Genomic DNA, 22,054 nt, shown 5'->3' with positions numbered 1-22,054 from the left:
CAAATGCGCTCCGATGTTTTCGGAGACGTCTGTGACCCGCCAGCTCCATAGCAGACAGCGAGGTCGAGGATTATTAGAGAACAGCGGACTCCCGGCACATCGTTTTCAACCCCCCTGCGGTCTTTTCGCTACTCAGGTTAAACAAACCCCAAACCCCAGCAGCTGTCTATTGTATTGAGTGTCCACTAAAATAAAAATAAAAGTGTTCTAACATCTCACCTGCTTGTTTTTATTAAGTTATGTACACGTATGTACATGTACACAATTTTTATTAATAGAGATTTCACTACTGAGGTTAAACATGATATATAAGTCACTTAGATCACTTCTAAATGTTAATGTTTGGTTTATTTCAGTGTTTTATTTGTTCCTGAGTAAACCGGTTTGACTGTGATTAAAGTTAAGCTTCATAACATATTACTCACAGTTAAATTAAGAGGGGACGGCAGTAAAAACTCCGGACCTGTGAAATCATCAAGTACGCTGGTGTTCCAATTGTACAAATCGCGTGTCCGTACTCACGTACTTGAGAATCGAGAAAGGGCCATGGTGTCCTTCAGGTTTTAAATATCACCCTGGGTCAACACATCAGAATCAAATGATTAGTTCATTACCAGGCTTCTGGAGAACTTAAAGACACGTCAAGGAGGTCATTTAGCCATTTAAACTGTACTCTGTCTCAGTATCACCTCGGCTTGCTGCCTGTACGTTGGAGGATTTGTTCCCTGCAACTTTAGGTTGGGGAACGGGTCCTGACTTTCATCTGCGCTTATGTGCCAAGTGGCAGTTCAGAGTACCCAGACTTATAGCGTCCGTGGGTGGGGTGCTGGAGGGTGCACCACCTGGAGACTCTGTTGTCCTACTGGGAGACTTCAATGCTCATGTGGGCAATTACAGTGAGACAGTGAGGGAGGAATTTTTTAAATTATGTTGTGTGTTTTCAGCCAGTTAAACATTCTTCCATGGATGTTTCAATCACCAAACTAGAAAAACTAGTAACTGCATGCAGCACAGTTTCAGTTTGCAGCATTCCTGATCTTTGTGAAGCATCAACAGTAACAACATGTTACTTACCAGAGCTGCATAAAGACTACCAATTCAAATCATTTCACTTCAATTTTATTGAAGAGATCATGGCACTGTAAAAACATGAAAACAAAACGAGGAGGGGGCCTAAGGGTACATCTTTCGCCATCTTACAATGCTGTGATTGCAGCCATTCCCCAACTCTCTGTGAATGGTACTCATGGCCATTGATCAGTGGTCTTTGATCAGTGGGTTTTGGTCAGTGGTTGTTGATCAATGGTCATGAGAAACGCATAATTATGATTAAGGAACTGACCTCACCGCCCACTGTTCCTTCAGTGGGATGGTTTCAGTCATTATGCAAATGTCCTGTTTATAAGATTGGGGGAAAACTGCAGTCAGCTGAGACTGAAGAAGTCACTTAGATGAGTGACGAAACGTTTCTCCCAGAAAACGCTACGTCCAGATGAACAGAATCAACTTTTGGAGATTTATTTTCCTGGATGATTGAGACGCATCAAGACATGAAAACATTACTGTAATACTCAACTGCAAAATGTTTGAAAATCCAATTATATGAAATCATAAATGAGGAATAGTGATGATACTGTATTATGAGGTGTCTTGTGAGTCCTACCTCTAAAAATGAATAGTCTAGACTTTAATGACAGAGCATAATTGAGACATTACAAGTTTCTCACACTACAGAATCAAATGAATCCCACAGACATGAAGGAATATTTGTGCTTTTATGCAGAGAGTTAGCATCAGCTCTCTGCTCTGTTTCACATAATGTTCATGCAAATCAGAGGTGTTTTTAATGAGGTTTTAATGATCATCCATGGAACCACCAAAGTAGAAAAAGTAGTTACTGCATGCAGCAGAGTTCCTGATCTTTGTGAATCATTGTTGGGTCTGTGTTTCCACAAGCCCCGCTAATTCTAGAGACTTATTCATCATGAAGAAAACAAGACAGTCGATCGATCAATCACTTGCGCAAGGGAGGCCTGTGTCCACCACGAAAATGACCTCACATCTGACCTCCTCCTGCTGCCTTTTATTGAGAGACAGTTCACACAAAAAACATCAGAGCAAAGCCACGCCCACATGGTTCTAAGCCAAGGCATTGTATGTATATGTGTGAACTTCTGTAAGAAGTTGTGTGTGTGTGTGTGTGTGTGTTACCTCCTGCTGACCAAAGGGTCATTACCGCAGGAAGCTTACATCAAAAGAAGCAGATCTTCCAGATAGGATGTATCTGCAATAAAAAAAATTACAGCCCCCCCATCCAGAACCTTGAGAATCTGGGGGGGGAAGGACAGTGGAATTTCTTTCATCAGAGTTAGCAAGCATAAAATGACAACATTTAACAATTCACTCTAACAATCAACACTAATAAAATATTATTAAACAGGACTGTATAAATACTAAGAGTCTGACTCACACCTGAACAATAATGCTGTCTCTTTGGCTCTCCTGCATGCAGTAATTTAATTGCTTGGCCACAGAAAATTCCACCACACCATAAAAATCATTTCATGCAGGAAAATGCACAACACATTGCCATGCGCTGAGTACTGCACTGGAGGGAAACCTGTGGTGAAGCCTTCAAACATAGGTGTCATCTTACGCATCTGGAATTATTTGAAAATTGAAAGTCATCTAAATCAAAATGACTGTTTATCTGTTTGAACAGATCTGTTTAATCACATAACTGGAAACAAGCCTAGTTCTTTGGTATTCTGCTTTTTACTGGCATATCTGAATCAACACAGTTCTCACACACACACACACACACTGTTACGACCCGGCTCAAAGCCGAAACATAAAAAAGGAGACGAATACCGGAGTGTAGGTGAACAGAGGTTTTGTCTTAAAATGGACTATCAGGTCGGCTACAATGGCTGGTGCCACCAAGGCAAAGACAAGTGAGCTCCCTGGGAAGCTTGCCTCAGGTATGCCTTTATCCACACCTGACTAGGTGTGGCCAATTAGCACCAGCTGAACACACTCAGCAGATTTAGAGGCTGCAGAGGGACGTAACACCTCCTCCCTTAAAAGGGTTCCTCTAGGACCCCTAAACAAATTAAAAGTCCCTCTGAAGCCTTGATCCCTCAAAAATAAGTTGGCATCTTTAAGCATGGATGCCTCTACATGCCACGAACAATCACACACACACACACACGTGATCTGTGGTCTCCACCACACAAACGGTCACATACGAGTGGCCCTATACCACAACAAGTTACTTAATCCACAAAGTTCAGTAAAGCAAGCATGCTAGTGACCAACCACAAAATTGAGAGCTATGGCCACAATGATCACATCAAGGGTGATTCAGCACCCCACAGTGTTATTGCCATCACCTGGCCAACAACACTCACAAGTGATCCAACAAAATACCATATTCCCCACAACACTAAAGGTCACAGCACAAAACACTCACCTCATGAGGATCTCATTAGCATCTATCAACACTGACATATGCACACACAGTACACATTATGCCAACTTAAAAATGGTCTACCAGCCTCAGCCACAAGACCATAATTACGAATGGTCTCAAACCTCCTACCAAACTTGGTGCCACTGATTTACTATGAGCAACTCCCAACCTAAAACACAATAAAACTTTACCTGTCTAGTCTTCAGTGGTGTACCAGGCTCGAGGCAACTTTAAACGCGAACTCGAGAGCAGGCAGCAGACCAGAGCTTTAGTCTCCTACCAAACTCTGAAGCGTACCCCCACCCAGGATAGCCACCAAAAACAACAAATTAAAACAACAAAGCAAAACAACAAACGAGTGCTTCACTGGAAGGGCAGCACAGCCACCCAGCTGAAACACACTGACTAAAGGGACGTTGCTCAATCACAGTGAACACCTTCACTCACCCACTTAAAAGTCAAACAAACTGGTATTCAGTCTCCACTAAAATGTCCAAAGATCCCGGACGAGCCCCCACTTATGTTACGACCCGGCTCAAAGCCGCAACATAAAAAAGGAGACGAATACCAAAGTGTAGGTGAACAGAGGGTTTGTCTTAAAATGGACTCAGGTCGGCTAAAATGGCTGGTGCCACCAAGGCAAGGACAAGTGAGCTCCCTGGGAAGCTTGCCTCAGGTATGCCTTTATCCACACCTGACTAGGTGTGGCCAATTAGCACCAGCTGAACACACTCAGCAGATTAGAGGCTGCAGAGGGACGTAACAACATTAACGAGGAGGGCGAGAAAAACTAGTTTTGTCCTGCAGATGGCGATCTTGCAACATGTTCAGAGAGCCGACACTTTGATGATGCTGGTCTACTCAACTTACTTTTAGCCTGGGTTGAGCTATATATCAGCATATATATAGTTATGTTATGTAACATAGTTATGTAACATAGTTATGTAACATATATAATGTTCGTACAATATAAATATTATATTGTACGAACATGATCATTATATTGCACAAACGTACAATTGAGATTAGAGGCTACATCGCAGCTCCAGTCACAGCTTCCATCACTATCTTTCTCGTCTTTTCCCAGAGTAACAGCCAAACGGTGCATAGAGGATCTATTGGCTAGAACAGCTTAGCCTTGCACGCGTTCTTATTTTAAACTTAATCTGGAATTCATTGCAAACTGTTTGTGCGGGATATGAATGACAAGATTTTGTTTTTCAACCGGAGTTAGTAAAAAAAACATCTCCAGTGTGATCAAATCTTCTTGTCAAACATCTGCAGCTTGGCAGTGTATACAGCACTATAATGACCAGACCTAATTCTTTTGAAAATCATACATCTTTCCACATGTCTCGACTTCATCAGACATCACCTAGACACAGAGCTGGATGAGGCCAGCACAAACAGCGGCCTATTTGACTAAGATGATGGATCCATGGGGTCAGGAAAGCCAGGAGCAGGGGAGCTGGAAAGGTACCTTTCATGTCGATTCACTGGAGTTGTGGATCTATTGCATGGCGTTCCTCACATCAAGAAGCTGTTGATCAAAATCAATACAGCTCTTCCTGCATCTGAAGCTTGTGAAGGACTTCTTAGTCATGCAGGACTCCTGCTCACTGCTAAACAGTTACAGCTTCACAGCAAGAACCTAACCCTAACCCTTGGACAGACGACTCTTGAAAAGACATTTTTATGTTTCAATGTGACTTTTAACTGGATAAATATCGAATATATAAATGTCCCTGTGCAACAAGCTGATTCCAGCTTCTACCTGATGATAGGAATTTTTTTGTGGCTCAAGATGACCTGATATCTTTCATGATGGATACATTTGACACGTTTCACATATTATAGACCAACAAGTTATTCATAGCAGTTTAAATATGGGGAGTCACTTTTGGGCCCAGCAAATAAAACAGAGCCATTATTTACTTCTTTATTTAAGTGACGTGTGTCACAGATGTGACCTAGTAAAGTGTAGCTGAACATTAGTAATGTTATTAACACTCGCATGGCATGCTTTGAAGTCAGCGTCAGCTAAAGTAGTATACCAGCAAAAAACTATTTCCAGGCTCAACTTCCATCATACAGATGATGCTCGTGGCAAAAGAGTAACGTTCAGAAGCCTTTTCATTATGAAATCTGTTTCTGTTCATAAGGAAGTCATATTCAAACTGATTAAACAGACATTTTTCAGTAGTTAGCTGCTATGCGCCGGTCTGTACTGGATCTGGATTCATTGACGTCCCTCCAACAGCGACACAGCAATCCTGCTCACCGATTGATGATAACGACCTACTAAGCCTGCTAGCAGGTGCAGGAGGGTCAATCTGAGCCACAGTTATGGGCTGATAACTGCTAATAAAGCCCATTGATGGACTGATAACATGAATATTAAATGTCAGCACCCTCCAAAATAAGAGCTTTTTTAAAAAATTTAAAAAAGGGAGGTCTTATTTTGAATGAATTTGCCAGACTTTGGCACCTGAACAATTAGAAAAAGCAGTTTTAAAAGCACTTCATGTCATCTGTGCTCATTAAACTGACATAAGGCAGTTCATCTTCTCACCAGCAGAGGACCACAAATCACCATCAATGAAGAGTTCAAGGAGATGTTAGTGACATCAGAGCTGTACATATTGATCTAATCAATATGGAAACCCTATCCCTAACTCCCAAACTAGGCGAGTGGCTCCAGCAGATCCCATGAACAACATCAGAGATCTCTGTCCAGAAGAGCACAGTCCTGGAAACAGCTAAGATACTGCGCAGGACCCTCAAGCTCCCAGGCCTCTGGTAGAGGACCCAAGCTTGAAGGATAAAAAAACGCTGGCAGGGGCAAGCTGGGTGCTTGTTTGTGTGTGTGTGTGTGTGTGTGTTCCACTGAAAAAGTGAATACAATAATAAGTATAATATATTGTTTAATAATAATGACAAGTAGAATTATTACCGCTTCCTTCCTCCATCTTCAGCTATGTTTCCTGCACATTTGAAAAACTGCCTCTGCCAGTTTCTTCTGCTCAGTCTTTGATGTGTTCTTCTCTTTCTTCATCAGGTCTTTAGACATACTTTGCAGAAAGCAGCAACACTTTCTGCATCCTGCTATTCTTCACATCTTGTTCCTGCTGCTGACAAGAACTGAACCAATACAGGCTGTCGCCAGTACCCCTACCACCATTCCTTCACAAGTCTGAAGTCTGTAATCCTTAATCCAAATCTTTAATCTGAGAACAACCAACAGCAGCACTACCATCCAATAACAATTCAACTGTGCACCCATGCTTTGCTCCCACCTGTCTCTTGTTTGCAGGTAGTTCCCAGTGTATATAATGTCCTCTTTTCCTGTGTCTTCTTTGGATTTGTTTTATGGACTTTGTGTCTTCTCGTCTTTCAGTTTTGCATTTGGACCAATAAACGCTCATTTTGTCACTTCCTGCCTCTATATCTTCCACCTGGGTCGTATCTACATTTATTTATTGCATTGTTTTGAGTTCATATGTAACGGAGCGAAGGTGATGTTTTTCCACAGTGTTTTTAAAGGAGGGAAACCTTCCTCCAAACGGACAGAGCAGTGGAGCCGCCAAGGGAAAGCACACGAATTAAAAACTGTATAATTAAAATATAATTTATTATATTTAAATAGTTAAAAATATAAAATGAATTAAAACAACCCTGGCCAGGGGACAACACAATAAAGATCAATAAAACGCAACATTAAAAGTCCAGTGGCGTCCGCCACGGTATAAAAGTCACTAAGAATTAAAAATCCAGCGAAGCGGTGCAGAAGGGAAACCCGGCGGCGTCCTCACCTTCCTCTCCGCGTTCTGCGCCCCGGTGCGCTAAAGAAAGCAAGGCAGCAGCAGTCACTACTCTTTTAGGCAGCTATCATTCATTAAAGGGGATAAGTCAAAAGACTTACCCTGGGTGGGCAGAGCTCTTAACTCTGCCCGCCGCTTCTTTGTAACTGCCAATCGGCACCGGCCCGCCTCGCCGCCTCTAATTCCCTGCAGACGCGTAATCTGGCCTCCTGTTGCTGCAGCAGTCGGACCGCTCGCTCCGCGTCCCTGCTTGCTGGCGCTGTATCCTCCTGTCTCTTTAACGCCAAGCTCTACCAGTCTTATGTGTCACTGAGCACTGTCTGTAAATGACCACTCCCTCCTTTCCTCTCAGGTGTGTCAAATTAGTAAAACGGGAAAAGGGTGGAGTCTCTCCAGGACAAATTGACAGATGCAACCAAAACATGCAGTATAAATAAAACACTCCACAAGATATAACCAAAACATGCAATATCAAAAATAAATAAACACACTTCACATTAGAACACAGCAAAGCAAAACAACATCCGTCCTTCCCTGGATGACACATTCACCAGGGTGATCTCTGACGATGGCTTCTTATATACACACACACAGACAAAGACATTCCACAACTCTTACATATTACCCCATGTTACGGATTCAAAATATTCGAGGCAGGATACAGGAGGTAATCCAAATAACAACACTGATCCGGCTGGGTGGAGTCAAACGATGATTTTAATGAACACACGTGTGGGAGATGTACACTGCAAAACAGTGTACATCTGCTGTAGATCTCTCCTTAACAATACACAAAGAGTTATTTTATATCATCAGGGCTAACGCCCCCTCATGCGTTAAGCAGATACAATACATGCATACATCAAATCAAAACCACAATGACTTTTAACACAGTTTGAAAAGAACATCGCCTCGTTTCCATCCCAGGTGTCTTCCTGTCGCTGCTGGGCGCTCGCTTATCGTCTGGAACATCAGGCGCACATTCTGCAACAAACTGCTCTTTTGCAGGCACAATTTTGTAATCACAAGCAAAATATGATTAAACTTCCACCTACCTCAGACATATCGCTGGCCAAAGCTCTTGACCTTCAATTAATGGACTGAGCCACAGCTCTTTTATAGGCACAGAATACAATATGTATAAAATGATTATAGTCATTCCCATAACAAGAGTTCAAAGATTGCCAGTATGTTTGCTCATCTTAATATAGTCTGAAAGCTATAAGCTGTATTTGTTAATATAATATGGATACTGCAGGTTAGATAATAACAAAAGGCATTTTATTCCACCCCACACCCACCTCACAGGCCTATACCTTCAAAGAGAGAGATCTCTGACTATATTCTTCACTTAACTGTTGCCTCCCCTACTTCCACAGACGAGCAGAAGGGCTGCACACTATCTATCTATCTACCCCCCCCCCCCCCCGCCCCTCACACACACACACACACACACACACACACACACACACACACACACACACACACACACACACACACACACCTGAATGTCTCTGACTTTACAATGGGCCCTCTGTGAAGGTGCCATAAACACGAGGCCCACTTGTAATAACATTCATGCATACAGCTAGTAAGAAAGTGATATTACTATTACTAAAGTGATCAGTACATCAGAAAAGAAATCTTCCACCACAAAAGAGGCACAGCAGAAGGTGGTGTGGTGCTTACAGCAAGAAGGTCTTGAGTCTCACCTGGTGCCTTTGAAATAGGCATCAGGTTTTCACAATATAAATCAGAAAACAGTAACTTGAGCTTCACGAATCCAGAATGCAAATTCATGACAAGGCACAGTTATTTCCCATCCCGGTCTCACTGATGGGGACGACCTGCTTTTGGAAGTGTTCCCAGTCGGGCTTGCAAAGCGGCAGCTCTGCTTGGAAGTGTTTCCAGAACCTAGAGGCCAAAAGAAGGTGATTAAATGGTAGACTAGTACAGTGACCATTTACATGTAGCTAATATTATTATTGAAGTTATTTTTCTTTTGTTATCATTTCCATATGTCCTCTAAACACATCACATGCGGGCAATCATAAAGTTACTCACAAAAGTAACCATTTCATTGTAGTGATAGTTAAACTGAGAGCTATTAGGCTTGGAAATGGCAATTCATATCGTTTCCAAAACAGACAAATAAACATGCCAAAATAGGAGTGTATCTGTCTGTTTGCTTCCCCCCGCACACAGTATGGAACAGACGTTTCTGTCAGAGAACAGGAGTAAGTGTCACCTATATAGGGCTGTTATATGGGCTCAAATTGTGGTCATAAATATTTTGTAATTTTAAATCAGAATGCATAGTTATGAATTGTTTTGTGTTAAGTTCTAAGTAAAGCACGTAAGTAAAGCACCCCTCTGACAGCCAAACCCATCTGTTCTGTGATTGGATTGTTAAATTTATGATTGACATGACATTGACCAATCAAGTGAAAGGGAAAAAAATGGGAAATTTGTACGTGTAAGTTGAAACTCACAGACAGCTCAGGAACTTGAGTGCAGAGTTTTACATTTAGTTTTTTGCTTTGTATCTGTAACCTGACCTTAAGACAAAAATAATTAAACTTTTTACAAACACAAATATTTTTTTTACACACACACACACACACACACGCAAATTTTCATCTATAGATGCACAAACATAAACTTTTCAGATATTTTGGTCTACAAGGTAACAACTGACAGCTACGCATTCTGATTTACAAGTACAAAATATTTATGACCACAATTTGAGCCCATACTGTTATTTAAGCAAAAAGTATGTTTGTATCTCACTTCAGGTCTGTATGTATTTTTATCTGTGTGGATCTGTCTGTGTAATCAGATGTGTTAATGTGCAACTGAATCTGTAAGTGTGTAGAAATATGTATCAATGACAGTCTTAAAGCTTTGCTCAAAGCACTGCTAATGCAGGTAAGTTATTTACTTACCCAGCATTTGAATTGGCTGTCCTTTTACATGTGACCTTGGCTGTATTTTTGCTGAGTCAGATCCACAAAAGTGTATGCAGAGTTGTGTGTAAGATAACGGGCTCAGGGGTCAGCTTTCTTTCAGGCTCAGTATGTACCACCAGTATTACTCAGTCTGCAAGTGTGACATTAGTTGACTGGTAGTGATGGTTGTGCCAATGCAATGTATTTACCATATGTAAACCTAATTCTGTATACACCTGTATGTATTATAAGAAAAGTTTCAAAAAGTAAACTTTATGAGAATTTGAACTACTTTGACTGATATAAGATATTTGTTTTAGGTGAATCATGAGTGGAGTAGTCACAGGTGTTCCTAGTTATGGATAAGATGTATTTTTTTCTTACAATAATAGCTGCTTTTGACAGGTACTGAAAAAAACAAAAGAAAAGAAAATTTGAATTCAGATCTATCTGAGCATGTCTTGCATCAGCACAACCACCATGACCAGCCCTCTAACATCACACCTCAGACTGTGTAATATTCCACGTGTTAGTATGTACTGAGCCTGTCAGCCAGAGCCCAGGATTACTAAAGCGTTGTCCTTCAGACAACTCTCCAAACATATAAAGATGTATAAAGATAAACACATAAAAATTTCTAATTGTCTATAAAGCTCACGAGGTGGGCTTTATAGAGAATTGGATGATTGGGAAACATTCTGGAGGAAACCTGGTCTAGTTAGGAGAGACGGCATCCATCCCATTTTGGATGGAGCAGCTCTGGTTACTAGAAATCTGGCCAAAATTTTTTTGGCACTGCAGTGGTTTGTATCATATCTATCTAATAGACTCCAATTTGTACATGTAAATGGAGAGTCCTCTTCACACACTGAGGTCAATTATGGAGTTCCACAGGGTTCAGTGCTGTGACCAATTCTGTTTACATTATACATGCTTCCCTTAGGCAGCATCATTAGAAGACATAGCATACATTTTCACTGCTATGCTGATGACACCCAGCTCTATCTGTCCATGAAGCCAGATAACACACACCAATTAGTTAAACTGCGGGAATATCTTAAAGACATAATGTCACGGACCCGGCTCTGGAGGACTCGGGGGTCCGTGGGCAGGATGGACCATTATTATTATTATTATTATTATTATTATTATTATTATTATTATTATTATTATTATTGTTGTTGTTGTTGTTGTTGTTATTTGGGGATGTGTGTTTTTCTGCACTATGCTGTGTTCGGTGTTCCACTCATATGTAGAGGCAGGGTGTGTACATGTGTGGCTGGAGGACAGCCACATGCAGGCCTGATGGGTGTGGCCCTGCAGGAGGACTGGCCACACCTGAAGTTCCTGCCACACACCTGTTGGTGATCAGGGCTCGTCGGGGGAGCTACTTAGGAGACGGTTGGAGCTCCCACCGGCGCAGGATCATTAAGCTAAGACTCCAAGTCAGTGTGTGTAGTATTAGGAAGTGCGGATCATGTGTACGCTGGTTCAGTGTTTAACGGCTGCTTCTGTTATTGTCCTGCAGGTGGAACGAGGGACCAGAAGGGCAGCACGCACAGGGTGTGCAGAAACACAACTGCCGGGAGCACGAGCACGGACGTCGGAGGGGAACACACACATGGGAGTCCAGGGATTTATTGTGCATCTGTTACCTCACTGTAAATAAATGCACTCTCTACACATAGGCTGTGTCCCAATTCAGGGTATGCACGCTTGAAGTACGCATTTCAAGTGCGATCACGTCACCGCCACATGACGACGGCTGTCCCAATTCAAAGTGCACTCCAAATGCATACTCCGAATGCGCCGTCAATTTCCCCAAATATCAAGCGTGGTCCGGTGCACGCTTTGTGGTCCCATATATCCCACAATTCATAGCGCAGCGGTGGGTGTGGATAATTTTGCCGCAAAATACGGCAGGAGGGAGCGGCCGAAGAGTGAACTGTCAAAAGTAAGTACTGAATATGACGTCACTTATTCATGTGCGGATGTTTAATAACGAAAAACATTAAAACATTACTGTTGGCCACATGTCGGCAAAGTTAAGTGACATTAGTGATGTTTGTACTTTCAGCGTTAACTTGGTTTTAAAGCCTTTACTTTAAAATATACGCCGTTCAATAGTTGACCTTAATTCTACAGATAATCTGATGATTTTGTGGATAATTAAAGTCAGTCATATATCCACAAACACAACAAGCTGAAAGTCAGTGATGCTGCTCGGTTTGCAGACCTGAATATCACAGCACAAGCAGGATTCACTGCACTGTTAATGTTAGCTATGTTGTATTGCTGCCTCTGTTCGGTGGTGTCGAGCCAAACGGACTTTAACGTGTGTTTGAACGAGCTGACGGTTCACTCGTTAAGCTGAAAGAAAGATGCTTTAATCACAGGAGTCACACATGTGTCCACTGTACCATCTGGGAACTCTTCTTTTTTAGCACTCGTAATAACACAAACACTAAATCCTCCTGTTTGTAGCAGTGTGTACACCTGAGACTGTCACCTGTGTGTCTGTCCTGCACTCTCTCTCTGTTTCTTTCTCTCTGATAGTGGAATAAAAGTATGAACATGTATTTATAAGTTACACTTGTGTTTGAATCCTGCAGCTTATCACACATTTGATTTCCATGTGTGACGACTGCAAGTGTCCAGAGTGAGGACAGACTGAGGGACCCACTGCTGCACATCATCTGTGAGGCTTTGCACCCCTGATGATCCACCAGGACAAACTCAGCAGTGTGTGAGGAAGAGGAGGAGGAAGAGCCAGCAGCAGCTGACAGATGGAGAGAATAGACAGACTGTTCCCTGTTTGTGAAGGACTGCTAGGAAAGTTTAACATAACTAATTGTCTGTCCTGAATCAGTCTTATTAGGTAATGTTCAAATAATTGTATATTTTCAGTGTGGGAGAAAGTACTCAGGGCCTTCAAGTTACACACTATGAAAGGCAGCAACAAGTTTAATATTCAGAAACCTAAAGTATGTATCAGCAGCAGAATGGAGCTAAAAATGTTTGTTTCAGTTCTATGAAGCTTTGAGTATTTTGGATTAGTAGCACTGCTGTGTTTGTTGCATCATATTGCTGTAATTGTTTATATGCTTTATATATTCTGAGGTAAGTTGATGTATAGTGTTACATCATATTTTATAAGGATGTTATGTGTTTGTATACTTTCTGCCCAGTTTGACCCATTTAGCAGAAGTCAGCCTGTTTAAGGCTCTGATATTTATTCTCTATGACTTAAAGCAGTTATGACATGGTCTGATTTTCTCTCCCAAAACAGTTATCACAGCTCGTACATTTTGTTTTTACACATATATGTCAGCAATGAGCCAAATTTAGTAATGCCAACAAACTAAACGAACAATATTTGTCTCTTATATATGATACAAAGATACTTGTCTTTGAGTGAAGATTTATGGTAATAGGACATATAAATAACTGCAACTTGAATCTTTGACCCAGAGTTCAAGTTCACTGCTGTTATACATATATATATATATATATATATATATATATATATATATATATATATATATATATATATATATATATATATATATATATATATCATAATAATCTGACAATACATATAATATTGGCCATATTATATTTACATTACAACAGTGAGATGATTTTAGTCTCATGAACAACATTAGCTAATTGTTATTTACTAGCTAATCTTAAATGACTGTTCAGTACAGAAATGAAGCCCAACAATCATGTTTTACAGTCATATGGTCTCAGACTCAGATACTCAACTAATCAAAGTGATGTCATGACAAAAATGAACAAACAAAAAAAACATTTTTTCTCCTTCATTTCTGTCACACAAAGCTGTATGTAACGTTTCTCACGGTTAGTAACATGGTTGCTAGGCAACCTGAATAGCGCGACGTAGGCTAGACCGTCCCATTTCACAAGCCTCTAGCTTCTGCACTTCTCGTACTTGTAGCACGCAACGTACGTAGTGTGCGTACTTCAAGCGTGCAGACCCTGAATTGGGACACAGCTATAGCGCTCCGCGCCTGGGTCCTCCTTTTCCCCCATACCCCCACGGTCTGCCAGCCAGACCATGACACATAAAGACCTGGATGACCGCTAATGTTCTGCTTCTTAATTCAGATATAACTGAGGTTATTTTACTCGGCCCTGAAAATCTTAGAAATATGCTATCTAACCAGATTCTTACTGTGGATGGCATTACTCTGACCTCCAGTAACACTGTGAGGAACTTTGGAGTAATTTTTGACCAAGACATATCCATTAAACAAATATTTAAGACTGCTGTCTTCCATTTGCACAACATCTCTAAAATTAGAAATATCCACTCTCAGACTGACGCTAAAAGACCAGTTAGACTACTGCAATTCTTTGTTATCAGGATGTCCTAAAAAGTCCCTGAAAAGCCAGCAATACACCCACTGCATTCAAAGTCAATTGGATGAGGAGTTGTCAATGAGCAAAGAACAGAAAAACAGATTTACAGAACATGAAAGAATTCTCAAACATATCAGATAAAATGTCTGTACTTGTGGTGGTAGATGTCTGGGTCTCGGCTGATGCGGTTCTGGAAGCCAATGTACAGGTCATCCCATAGACAGCCATGAAGCACCACGTACCTCATCACTCCAATCCTGTTTTTAATCTAAAAGGAAACCAAGAAGGGTTACTGCTCTGTGCAAGTAAATATGTTCTTGAAATATTTTGCAAATTCCTCAAACTACGATTCTTTTACATCTTGTACAAGCACTTAATACATTAACCCTTTAAGATCTACCAGAGGACCAAGTTTGCCAGAGCTTATATTCTATTTTTACATGCTGTAGTGCCATTTTTAGGAGCATTTCAAGTTGCAATACATCAATACAACCATTATAGCCCAATGTTTAATAATGTGTATGCATTAAGTGCATAGTAATTACATAAACTGCAAAAAAGTGCAATAAACTACAAAATTTAACATATATTTCTAGTTAGAGAAATTTAAGAGGCGTAACCCTCAAAACTGTAAATACGAAAGAGTTGCACAAAATAGTTTCCCACCACAGGAAATTTATTTTGAGTGCCTTCATAGTTTTATTTTTGAAATGCACCAATTTTTATATACTGCAGGAAAAACGAAAATGAATATTATAATGCAAATTTGCAAAAAAGAAGCATATGCATCAAAATAAACTATATCCAGCAGTGCAATTAGAGTTCTAAGCATCCCAGAAATGATACAGAAAGTCATAAAGTCAAACATGACATGAAAAAACACCAGTATAGGCTTATAAGGCCCTGAAGGTAATTTCCGCGAAAATGACGTCACTTCCGATTTCGGGCAAGTAATGGCGGACATAGCGCATAGTTCGCACTGATGTCTATTCCAACGTAGGAAGTGATATGAACAGCTGATTGGATCGGCAAAGCGTGTTTCTGGAATATTATGTTTTTGTTGCTGCAAGTGCTTTTTATGCAATTTTTGCAAAGCTATATGTGGAAGGAAACCGTGACCTAGGACACGCTGATGGCATTAGATGTAAGTACAACTCCTCCGGTTTCATATCCAAAAAAAAAATATTGCGCTAGCTTACGTGGCTGCATTTCTACAGGGGTTTAAAAATAGTTACGCAAAACGGAGCGCGCACACTCCGATTGGAGCATTAAGAGTTAAAAGTAAATAATGCTACTTGCAGGGCCATAATCACAAAATTAGCCTGTCCAGCAGTTCCAGTTTCCTCAGAACAGAGCCAGATTAAATATTCCTGTGCACCAGAAAAATTCTGATTGCTCCATGGTCCAGGAAATGCAAGTGTAGCAATATGTCACTAGAGTTGTAACAGAGTTGAAAAATCACTTCTGTTAAGGTGGCTATATAATGCAGCTGCATTATTATATAATCCACCCACTGTACCAAAATAGAGCAGAGCAGCTACCTGAACGCTACTCCAACAGAAGTCGATTATCTTTTTAATAATTTTACATCTATCTCTATTGAGCCAACCATCCCTTTAACATTAACTAGTAATGACTTCATGAACTTCTTCACAAATAAAATTTTAACCATTAGAGTAAAATTATCTACAGCTACTTTAATTACCATTGATATTCACTTACTCTTTTTCTCCAATTGATCTTTCTGAGTTAACTTCAGTAATTACTTCCTCCAAACCATCAGCTTGTCTTTTATACCCCATTCCTACAAGACTGCTCAAAGAAGTTCTGCCATTAATTAATGTTTCAATCTTAAATATGATCAACCCTATCTCTAATAATCGGCTATGTACCACAGACCTTCAAGCTAACAGTAGTTAAAAAGTTGCTTAAAAAGCATCTCTTGACCCAGTGGCCTTAGCTAATATTGGCCAATCTCCAACCTTCCTCTCATAACAAAAATCCTTGAAAGAATAGTTCTCAAACAGCTAACAGATCATCTGCAGAAGAATGACTTATTTGAAGAGTTTCAGTCAGGTTTCAGAGCTCATCACAGCACAGAAACAGCTTTAAAATGGTAAATGGCCTGTATTTGTATAGGGCTTTACTAGTCCCTAAGGACTCCAATGCGCTTTACACATCCAGTCATCCACACACACATTCATACACTGGGATGGCAAGCTACATTGTAGCCACAGCCACCCTGGTGCACACTGACAGAGGCGAGGCTGCCAGACACTGGCGCCACCGGGCCCTCTGACCACCACCAGTAGGCAACGGGTGAAGTGTCTTGCACAACGACACAACAACCGAGACTGTCCAAGCTGGGGCTCGAACCGGAAACCTTCCGATGACAAGGCAACCTCCCAACTCTTGAGCCACAATTGCCCCACGATCCCTTTAGTAAAGGTTACAGATTATCTTCTTATGGCCTCTGACAGTGGACTCATCTCTCTGCTTGTCCTGCTACACCTTAGTGCAGCATTCGTTACTGTTGACTATAATATCCTATTAGAGCGATTAGAACATGCTGTAGGTATTACAGGTACTGCGCTGCAGTCGTTTGTATCATATCTATCTAACAGACTCCAATTTGTGCATGTAAATGGAGCGTCCTCTTCACACACTAAGGTCAATTATAGTGTTCCACAGGGTTCAGTGCTAGGACCAATTCTGTTTACATTATCCATGCTTCCCTTAGGCAGTATCATCAGAAGACATAGCATACATTTTCACTGCTATACAGATGACACACAACTCTATCTGTCCATGAAGCCAGATGACACACACCAATTAGTTAAACTGCGGGAATATCTTAAAGTCATAAAGACCTGGATGACCGCTAACGTTCTGCTTCTTAATTCAGATAAAACTGAGGTTATTTTACTCGACCCTGAAAACCTTAGATATATGGTATCTAAGCAGATTCTTACTCTTTATCGCATTACCTTGGCCTCTAGTAACACTGTGAGGAAACTTGGAGTATTTTTTGACAAAGACATCTACATCTAACTACAGTCACTGTATTCTGGTCTTAATTAATTCACCACACTCCTCATTATTATTGTCCAAACACTTCACATTCCACATGATTATTACTCAAACAGCTTCTGCACTGAATCTCCATTGCTTCCCCAGGGTTACTGCTCTCACTCTGAGGCACCTGGAAAGTGGCCGTCGACTTTGAGGAGCTGGATGTAGACAAGCAGGCCGTGCTAGAACTGGACACTGATGCGGAGGAGCAGGCTGTGCTGGAACTGGACATGGATGTGGACATGCTGGACATGGCCGTGGTGTGGCAGCTGCAGGACCAGACAAGGCAGGACCAGATGAGGGAAGGACCAAACGATTTTGTGGCAACCCCTAGTGGCTGAATGGCCAGTGACATGGCTGCTGCAGATGATGGATCTGGTGGCACTGCTCGTGGCACTGATGGTTGGACAGGCTCCTCGGAGCCTCCGACGGAGACAGATGGCTGAAGGGACCCCTTGGATGTCCAGCAGGAACAGAGGATGGCTGAAACGACCCCTCGGGACCTCCAGTGGGAAGAAAGGACAGCTGAAGCGGCTCCTCGGACCCTCCAGTGGAGACAGAAAGCTGAAACAGGCCCCTCGGACCCTCCAGCAGAGACAGAAGGCAGAACGGGCTCCTTGGACCCTCCAGCGGAGACAGAAGACAGCTGAATGGGCCCCTCGGACCCTCTAGCAGGGACAGACGCAGGGCCAGCAGGTCTAGAGACCTCTGGCGGTGACGAGACAGAACCACAAGGCCCAGAAACCTCTAGCAGAGACGAAACAGAACCAGCAGGCGCAGAGTTTTCTGGCAGGAATGAAGTTAACTGTAACTGCACAGGGAACAAAGCTGGCTCGGAATGCAACGGCTGGGTCTGTGCAGTGCAGGCGGTCTGTCTTGGCAGGGCCAGCAAGACGAAGTCCTTAGCTGGTTGAACAAGCTCTACAGAGCTTCCAGCAGAGGATGGAGGTGGCTGGGTTGACGGTTGAGCCAATGACTGAATTGCAGACAACTGAGCAGGTGGCTGAGCTGCACATTGAACAGAAGACTGAGCTGAAGAATGAACAGCAGACGACTGAACTGCAGGAGACTGAACAGCAGACGGATGAACTGCAGGCATGGAAGGCCGTGAGCGGACAAAGTCTGCTAGTTCTCAAGCTTGTAGCATGTCCCAGACCCTGTGCAGCTCTTTAACCAGGCCCGTTACTTCTGGGCGCTGGTGAAAATGAGGGTTCCCCTCTATAATCGCCTTGATGGCGTTTATCCCTACCACGCTTGCCTTGATATCTGAGGTGTGGGAAATTCAGATCATCAGGTCTTGGATGCGGGCCAGGTCGCACTCCTGGGATAACCCGTTGGGTCCATGTAATGATCGCATTGTTCTGTGTAGCAGGCAGGATTGGACCCAAATGCAGGACTCTCAAAGATGGGACTTAAACTCAAAACACAGCTTTTATTGCTGGAAAAACTTTTGATGAAATTAAACACTTACAAAAACAAACCAAAACCTGAAATGTAAAACGTGAAACTAAACACCAGGAATGTAACAGGACTACAAGACAAACACACAGCATCAAGGGGGTGTACAACGTGACACTGACAAAGAGAAACAGACGGCTTAAATAGACTGTGGAGCAATCAGGGAAATGGAAAACAGGAGAGAGACACAATTAGACATAACGAGACAAGGAGAAGCAAAATTAAACACACTGCACAAGGACAAGGACTATCAAAATAAAACAGGTAGTGCATGACAGACACAGACTTGACATTGAACAAAAAGGACACAGGAACAAAATCGAAGAACTAGAAATCACAGAACACAGCACTAAATTACTAGAAATACTGTGACAGAAACGAAAAGACTAATACAGATAACAATGATGAAATCAAAGATCAAAAATAGAACAAAACTCAACACACTGGGTCACCAACCCAGGACTGTGACACCTTTATTTCAGAAGTACACCTATAGTTGTGGTAACAGTATATATACATTAGGGGTGCAACAATACTCGTATCGATATTGAACCGTTTGATACAGTGCTTTCGGTTCGGTACGCATATGTATTGAACAATACAAAATTTTTAATTTATTTCATCAACTTTCCTTCTGACGATGCTGTCTGTGTTAAGCGCTCAGTGGATCTGCGCTCGACAGTGCAGCCTAGGCGGAGTAGTCGAGCGCAGATTCACTGAGCGCAGGGCAAGCTAGCGAGACAGAAGTTAAGCTCTCCTTGCAACATGGCAAATTGAACCTCCCCCACCCTCATTCAGATCTGGCGTTTGGAACTATTTTGGTTTTCATGTGACGTATGACCCTGAAGGTAAGCGCGTCATGGACAAAACTAAAAGTATGTTGGATGTGCCACGCAATGCTCAATTACATTGGTGGGAACTAGTGCGTTAGCGCAGTTAGCTCGTTAACGTGTTGGCCATCCAGCCCCACGCACGGGGCGATCCGCAGTAGCTCGTTAACGGAGATTTGCCGTGTTGTGGCGTTAACGTCATTTCAACGAGATTAACGCTGACAGCACTAGTGGGAACACAACGAATATGACTGCACATTTACTCCGACATCATCCTAGTGCAAAGACAAGTGGAAGCAGACAAAAACAACAAGCACGCATGCTACAAACTTTACCCGAGTCATTTAGACAGCCGTTAGCACATGATTCTCCTTATGTGGACCTGATATGTTTAATATGCTGCTGAGAATATAGCCCAGAACAAGCGTATAGTATAGCTTTTATTTTGGAAAGAGCCATTTCTCTGTAATAAACTCTGTTTTCCAAAGATGAGTGATTTCTCGATCAGATAGATTTTTTTTATTACTTTGTTGTTTCAGCAACATTACATTTAAAAACTGTACTTTTGAGTTAAAATATATATTTATAATTTTAATCATACATTTTTTAAACATTTTTTTTGTATCGAAAAAATATCGAACCGAACCGAACCATGAATTTTGTGTATCGTTGCACCCCTAATATATATATATAAAACAAATAAACAAAAAAGCAAGCAGAACAACATGTTCCATATGTTAGATGGAACACATGATAATTTCATCATGAAATCATCTTGGTAGTCATGAGAAATTACTATTATTCAGGTTCTGTTATGCTGCTGTCTGTGTGTTTAGTGCTCTATAGTGACTCACCTCCAAGTAGGAGTGCTCTCTGTTGGGTCTCTTTGTGGGGAATGATAGATCCAGAAAGTCCACCAGATAGTCATAACCATCAGTGATGCATTCAAACTTGTCATCTGTTTCAATGACCTACACAGAGACATGTGCATTTCAGCAGATTTGCATCCACTCTGAGTAAGATAGCAATGTAATGGAAAAAGGAGTGAGCCAAGGTGATTCGTAACAGCTGGAAGGAAGGGAATTGACGATGAGGAATCAGAGCAGAGAGCGGGGTTTTTATTTTGCTTTTTTGTCTTTCATTTTAAAATGTCATCATTGCAGGATGTGAACTACATCTCTATTTCTAGTTTCTGTTAAGGTACTGCAGAGGCTGCTGAGGCATGATGGAAATTTAAAAAAAAAACATATAAAGATAAAGACAAGGAACATTTCTGCTCAGGTATAACAAAAAAAAAAGTACACCAATGTTCATGTATGTTCATCAAACAAGAAATGTCAGACTGAAAATATTGGAGTTCCTTTTAATTTTATATTTTCCATAGGACTTTATGGCTTACAAGGTTAACTGAAACTAAAATAATACCAAAATCACTATTATGTGCATTAAAAAATGTCAGTCACTGTGAATAACAACTTTGCTAACAGCTTAGCTCATTGGATTAGCCAAATGAAGCTTATTCATAAATTCAATAAGGAAGATCTGTAGTCCCACAGATTCTTCAGGCCAATCAGCCTCTGCTCTGCCGACTTTAAATCTCATCTGTCATTTTCCCTTCCCATCGTGCAACTCACAGAGTCTAAATTCAGAGGGCGGTCCTGCCCTTTCCCTATCACTGCTGGGATTCTGTTCTGCTGCGATTGGCCATCACAGTCTAATCCCAAATACCTTAATTGAATTCTGTAAGTGAATAAATCATGTTTAGTTCCTTCCAATGATTTCTCCTTATTGAATTTTCTCCCATCCATCTATTTTTTAGCACTTATCTAACTCATGTTCACAGAGGAAGGAGTCTAAGTTTTCACAGGGTGGGAGGCGGGGTACACCCTTAGCAGGTTGCTAGTCCATTACAGGGTCACAATATACAATAGTTTTGGGGGTTTTTCCCCCTTTTTTTGGGAGGGGGGGTTATGCATTCCCCCCCAACCTTGCAAAAATGGGCAAGTGTATATATTTTTACTTTTCTGGGGGCCTCTTTATTATTTATTTATTATGAAGCAATAAGCA

The 22,054-nt window shown here is 41.5% G+C and overlaps 1 protein-coding gene across 1 annotated transcript in view; it reads right to left on the bottom strand.

Moving 5' to 3' along the window:
* Positions 1–4,256: 4,256 nt before the first annotated feature.
* Positions 4,257–22,054, bottom strand: part of LOC146521024 (cytidine monophosphate-N-acetylneuraminic acid hydroxylase-like) — a 28,154-nt gene continuing 10,356 nt past the window's right edge. Inside the window, exons 12-15 of the mRNA XM_085154369.1 lie at positions 20,842–20,958; positions 14,780–14,895; positions 9,062–9,207; positions 4,257–8,692 (exon numbers count right to left, since the gene is read on the bottom strand). Coding sequence (XP_085010495.1) covers positions 9,090–9,207; positions 14,780–14,895; positions 20,842–20,958 — 351 coding nt within the window. The 3' untranslated portion in view covers positions 4,257–8,692; positions 9,062–9,089. The remainder of the gene's footprint in view (positions 8,693–9,061; positions 9,208–14,779; positions 14,896–20,841; positions 20,959–22,054) is intronic.

Source organism: Neolamprologus multifasciatus, chromosome 3, assembly GCF_963576455.1.
Source record: "Neolamprologus multifasciatus chromosome 3, fNeoMul1.2, whole genome shotgun sequence".
Taxonomy (NCBI): Eukaryota; Metazoa; Chordata; class Actinopteri; order Cichliformes; family Cichlidae; genus Neolamprologus; species Neolamprologus multifasciatus.
The sequence above is the reverse complement of the archived record's forward strand: the minus strand, read 5'-3'. Positions and strand labels throughout refer to the sequence as shown.